Genomic DNA, 6,053 nt, shown 5'->3' with positions numbered 1-6,053 from the left:
GGTAGTAGTTTTTGTGGCTGGTGGTAGTAGCTTTTGTTTTCATCAGAAACCTCACAGTAGTAGCTTTTGTAGGCGGTGGTAGTAGCTTTTATAGCTGGTGGTAGTAGCTTTTTTAGCTTGTAGTAGTAATTTTTGTCATCGTCGGAGGTCGGCCGGAAACCTCGTCGGAGGTCGATCGGAAATCTCGCCGGAGGTCGGTCAAAAACTTTTGTAGTAGCTTTTGTAGGCGATGGTAGTAGCTTTTATAGCTGGTGGTAGTAGCTTTTTTAGCTGGTAGTAGTAATTTTTGTCATCGTCGGAGGTCGGCCGGAAACCTCGCCGGAGGTCAGTCGGAAATCTCGTCGGAGGTCGGCCGGAAACTTCGCTGGAAACCTCGCCGGAGGTCCGCTGGAAATCTCGCCGGAGGTCCGCCGGAGACTGTTCCGAAATGAGAGTGGTTGTTGACTTTTTATACTAGTGGCATTCTTGTAAATATAAAGGAGAAAATCTAATTTTTTTTGTTGGATGGCAGTCTGTAATTATGTTGAACTTTAATACTTAATACAAAACTTTATTTAGACTTGGGTGGACTTATGTGGGTAAAAATGTTGGGGTGGATGTATGTGGGAAAAAATGTCTCAAAGTGGATTTATATGTAATTGACCCTTCTCTTTTTAATAAATAATATTATTGAATTAGACAGCTAAAACCTGCTATTTTAGTTCCTCGATTGTTTTGGTTGTTCCAAGAGATTTCTTCAATTTTCTCGTCCTTGAATGGTATGTACAGCAAACACACACCGGGACTATTGCAAGCAAATGAAACAAGCAAGATATATGTTACCATGCAGCAAAATCTATATAGAACATATTCAAACACCAATATATCTTTTAATCTTTAAATTGGCATGATATCAAAAAGAGCAGAATGGTAGAAAGAGACACACGTAGTGGTTAAATTATAGAAACCACAAAGTTGCATATCCGAAAGTATGAGCATTATTGTTCTCCACGTACGAGCTGGAGTATCTCATTCTGAAAGTTGTGGCAAATAGAGGCCTGGAAATCTCATGGAGCAATCTCTTTCACATATCTTCACCCCCCACATCTTCCAACCTTATCACTTTCTATATGTTCACATATTTCATAATAGTTTCCAAAACAGCATCAAGGCCAGGTTGAAAGAATCCATGGGAACATTGTCATCAGCTTGATACTCTATTTCGTCTTTAGCATAAGTATAACTTGTCATTATTGACTTTGTCTCTATGTAAGATTTAGATGGTTGATATTGATCAACAGATTCAAAGACCAAGCATGAAGGGTAAAAGAGGAGAGTGAAATCACTTGGGAATCAAAGATGTAAAACAGGGGTTAGTGTAATCAACAAAAGCTTAAGTTAGGATGGTTAATATAAACTCTTGTTGGCTTAGTCACATCGGCAATGTCATGGACGAGCAATACGAGCATGAGATTTGGGCACGAAACGAATACCTTGAGAATTAGTCATACTACGTTCGATAAAAGATCACTTGAATTCACCACACTATCTTCTATTACAACATTAGAATTATTACCTCAATCAGACCCTGATAATAACAGCTTATATAAGTTTAAAGGTCATCAACAGACATCTCACAACTATGACCGGTTAAAAGAACATTGAAAAAGAAAAATGTACCTTATTATTTTCTACTTTTCAACATATAGTGAAAGACATTATCAAATCTAATTATTTTTCATTACCATCACATTTCTTGTATGCTCTCTAAATGATTTTGGCAAAGAATAGAGTAGTGTGTCCCACACAAGAGGAAGAGAGTGTGGATAAAACGTGTGTTCCATCCGCCAATCAGATCACAAAGAAATCAGAAAACACACCCCCAAATCCCAACCCATCCCAAACCACATTGGCATCTCTGACTTCACCAAAACCAAACCACAAACTCAGACCAAACACAAAGGTCAAATCTTTTTGCGTAACCCACCAGACCCAAACGGCCATTTCTCCCTTCCAACACCTCCCACAACCTCTCTGGTCGCATTTTCCAATCCCAAGCCACACTCAATTCCAGGCCTTTCGATCACGCCCTGCCGTTTGGGTCAATGGCGGTCTCGACCAGCTTTGCAGGAGCCAAATTGGAGGCTCTTTTCTTGAAGGCATCGGCCTCTTCTTCTTCTTCCTCCAATGCTTCGTATTTGCCGAGGCCCATTTGGACCAGAAGGGTTCAGAGAGGAGTCAGGTGCGAAGTCGCGGCCTCTGATGTTGCTCAGACTGGCTCTTCTTCCAATGTCTCGGCTCTTGAGCAGCTCAAGACTTCTGCTGCTGACAGTAAGTTTCTGTATTTGTACAGTTAAAGCATTTTGCTTTCTGTTCGTTTTTGGTGTTTGGTGTAATGGGTTTGTGTTGGAATTCAGTTGTCCTCTTGCAAATTGTTGGTTTGGTGAATTTGGGTGAATTCTGGATGGTGTTTGTGTTTGTGGGTCTAGTGTATAAAATGCTGATTAACTAATTTTTTTTTTTTTTTAATTTGTTACTGCTCCCATTAGTATTTTGTGGTGTGTAGATTTGAAGGAGTAGTGAAAACGAAGCTAATATTGTGTTTCCCTAATCTGAAGTTGGTAAAAGTTCATAATATATAATGATGATTTCAATACCTGTAGGAAAATATGATAGTGATATTGTGTGAAACTTTGAATATTATGACTTCATAGTGAGAGAGACATTCATCATATGCCCCACTTGTTCTGTTCCTAGTAGTTTAAGCTATAGAATTCTGAAGCTTAAGGTTACCATTATTTGATTTCATTTATATGGAGTTTAATATCTGAGTTCTATTCTGAATTGCTTTCCAAGATCGTAATCAGCAATTTATCATTTTCACTTTTGTTATCACCGATAAGGTTGTTGTGTGGCTTCTTAGACAAGCTTGATGTCTTTGGCTTATTGTAACTATTCTTGTAGTATTGTTTGACTGATATTTCTACAATAAATCTCTCAGGATATACAAAGGAGAGAAGCAGCATTGTGGTCATTGGGCTTAGTATTCACACAACACCTGTTGAGATGCGTGAAAAACTAGCCATTCCAGAAGCTGAATGGCCTCGAGCTATTGGGGAGCTGTGTGGCTTAAATCATATTGAAGAAGCTGCTGTTCTTAGCACCTGCAACAGGATGGAGATATATGTTGTAGCTCTATCTCAGCATCGTGGAGTCAAAGAAGTGACTGAATGGATGTCAAAGGTAATCTTCTCTTTATTATAAAGTACAAATGGCGTTTTTTTATATCTAATTTGAAAAGGATCATATGATAAAAACCTTCGGCAATGATTGACCATCTGATGACACCTTTGACAATTAACTTAGTTTCCTTGAGAGAAAAAAAAAGTACAAATCTCCTCATTTGTGGTTTTGTTTCTACTTTCACTCGCTAATATCCTGAAATATCATGTCCAAGTTGAAAATAAATCATTAATAGGTCCTGAACATGTCATGACTATCTTTGATTTTTGTTGACAGACAAGCGGTGTCCCTGTTTCTGAGCTATGCCAGCACCGGTTCCTATTGTATAACAATGATGCTACACAACATCTCTTTGAAGTATCAGCAGGTCTCGACTCTCTTGTCCTTGGAGAAGGTCAGATTCTTGCCCAGGTGAAACAGGTTGTTAAAGTTGGGCAAGGTGTTGTTGGCTTTGGCAGGAACATCAGTGGGCTATTCAAGCATGCAATCACTGTGGGAAAACGTGTTAGGACTGAGACTAACATCGCTGCAGGTGCAGTTTCTGTGAGCTCTGCTGCTGTTGAACTTGCCTTGATGAAGCTTCCTGAACCCTCTCATGCTACTGCTAGAATGTTAATTATTGGTGCGGGGAAAATGGGGAAGCTTGTGATCAAACATTTGGTATCCAAAGGTTGCACAAAGATGGTTGTTGTAAATAGGAGCGAGGAGAGAGTAGCAGCCATCCGTGAAGAAATGGAGGGTGTTGAGATAATCTACAAGCCCCTCACGGAAATGCTCGCCAGTGCAGCCGAGGCAGATGTGATTTTTACAAGCACTGCATCAGAAACCCCATTATTTTTCAAAGAAAATGTGAAAGACCTCCCTGCTGTTGGTCCAGAGACTGGGGGTTTGAGGCTATTCGTCGATATCTCTGTGCCTAGGAATGTGAGCTCATGTGTTGCAGATGTTGATGGTGCTAAAGTTTACAATGTTGATGACCTTAAGGAGGTTGTGGCTGCTAACAAGGAGGATCGTATCCGGAAAGCTATGGAAGCTCAATCAATTATTACTGAAGAATCAAAGCAATTTGAATCATGGAGAGACTCATTGGAGACAGTTCCTACCATCAAGAAATTAAGAGCTTATGCGGAAAGAATCAGAGTTGCTGAGCTAGACAAATGCTTATCAAAAATGGGTGATGACATAACAAAGAAAACTAGAAAAGCTGTGGATGATCTTAGCCGAGGTATTGTGAACAAGCTCCTTCATGGTCCAATGCAGCACTTACGATGTGATGGGAGTGACAGCCGAACTTTGAGTGAGACCCTTGAAAATATGCATGCTCTTAACAGAATGTTCAGTCTTGAGACAGAAATATCTGTGTTGGAGCAGAAGATTCGAGCTAAGGTGGAACAAACCCAGAAGTAAGCTCCTACATCATTTTTCTTTCATGACTCTTCTACCTCAAAGTCAAATAAGGGGAAACATCCTCACATTGTGGTTTAGTTCACTTTGGTGTAATCTAAAATTGGATAGACAAGTGGTGTTGGTCCCAGCTAGGGATCTTCCAATTCATTCATTGGTGTAAGACACTTAACCTGGCTGTTATCTTGGAGTTCTTTATGTCTTCGATATGTTCTTAAGTGGCTGTTCGGCTATGTACGCAGTAGCAAATTGCGGAATTATGAGGTGAACATATGTGTCCGTAAAGTTACGTCTGTATCTTGTATACTGTTAATTCTTGTAATTATTGATAATTGGATTCGGAATTTTGATATGAATATATTTGAGTTTTCTGCACATTTAGTCTTTCTTCCCAATAATGACACTCTCAAGGTTATAACCTTTTCTTTTTTGTTAGCAAAGCAAAATTTGAATTGAGTATACATCTCTAACTTTCAGTCTTTTCAGTGATAAATGCATCAAGGCATCAAGCAATTACAGGCTCAGTTTTAATCAAGACCTACTCCCATTCCTCTGCACTACACCTACGCTCCTCACCTCAACATTTGAATTGCAAACTGCTGGCAAGCCCTCCAACATTGGATAAGCCGGTGTTTCTTCAGAAACTTGATTTACGCGTCCGAACTGGAGCTTCAGACATGGTGGGGGATCCATCTTCATGTATCTGATGGTTCAAGGTTTTTTTTTTTTTTTTTTGATAGAAAAGTAAACACTAGATAGAGGTGCCTATAGTGCAAGAAAAACTTCCGAGGGAACACGCTCCTCCCAGTAGCACGCCACACATTGCCTATCTAGATTTGCAACTGCATTAGCAACGATATCGCTAGGACTAGTGTTGTATCTGATGGTTCAAGTTGCAGACTAGGTTTAGTTGCCAATTCAAACTCTACCTGCCAAGCAGCAGCCAGTGAAGCAAGGACTCCAGCTCCTTGTAATCCTGAAATGGCATGGAGGACTATATATGTCTTCCATAAAACCCCATGTACAGCACTCTTGGCATCAGCAAGAATGTCTCTTATAAAAGCTAGACGTACATGGAAGAAAATTGTGATAACGCCATTAGCAACTGTGACCCCAAATTGCTTTCCAAAGCTTATTAGCTATACTTCACATTGCTGCCACTGCAACTAGCATCGACCACTCCCATTGCCTCTTCACATCATTACCCAATCCATTGTGGAATAATGTCATATCTGCTCGTCTTCCCCTAGGGATGTGCCATCGGCTATTTATCGGTGCCTTGGAGCACCCCGACAACCATCCACACTATAGCCTCTCATAGTGAATCCTAACTAATTGTCCAGTGATTTGGGATATTGTCAAATAGGAGAGTTTTGGGAGCTCAATTAAAATATAACTCAAGCTCAACTTCTTTTCTTTTTGAAAAA

The 6,053-nt window shown here is 40.0% G+C and overlaps 1 protein-coding gene across 1 annotated transcript; it reads left to right on the top strand.

Annotated features, from left to right (window-relative positions):
• Positions 1-1,865: 1,865 nt before the first annotated feature.
• LOC101302076 (glutamyl-tRNA reductase 1, chloroplastic-like) lies at positions 1,866-5,003 on the top strand. Its single transcript, XM_004299783.1, has 3 exons — positions 1,866-2,310; positions 2,981-3,222; positions 3,499-5,003. Exons 1-3 carry the CDS (start codon positions 2,085-2,087, stop codon positions 4,627-4,629), a joined length of 1,599 nt encoding a protein of 532 aa, XP_004299831.1. The 5' UTR covers positions 1,866-2,084; the 3' UTR covers positions 4,630-5,003.
• Positions 5,004-6,053: the final 1,050 nt, after the last annotated feature.

The sequence above is a fragment of the Fragaria vesca genome, linkage group LG5 (assembly GCF_000184155.1).
Source record: "Fragaria vesca subsp. vesca linkage group LG5, FraVesHawaii_1.0, whole genome shotgun sequence".
NCBI lineage: Eukaryota > Viridiplantae > Streptophyta > Magnoliopsida > Rosales > Rosaceae > Fragaria > Fragaria vesca.
The sequence above is the reverse complement of the archived record's forward strand: the minus strand, read 5'-3'. Positions and strand labels throughout refer to the sequence as shown.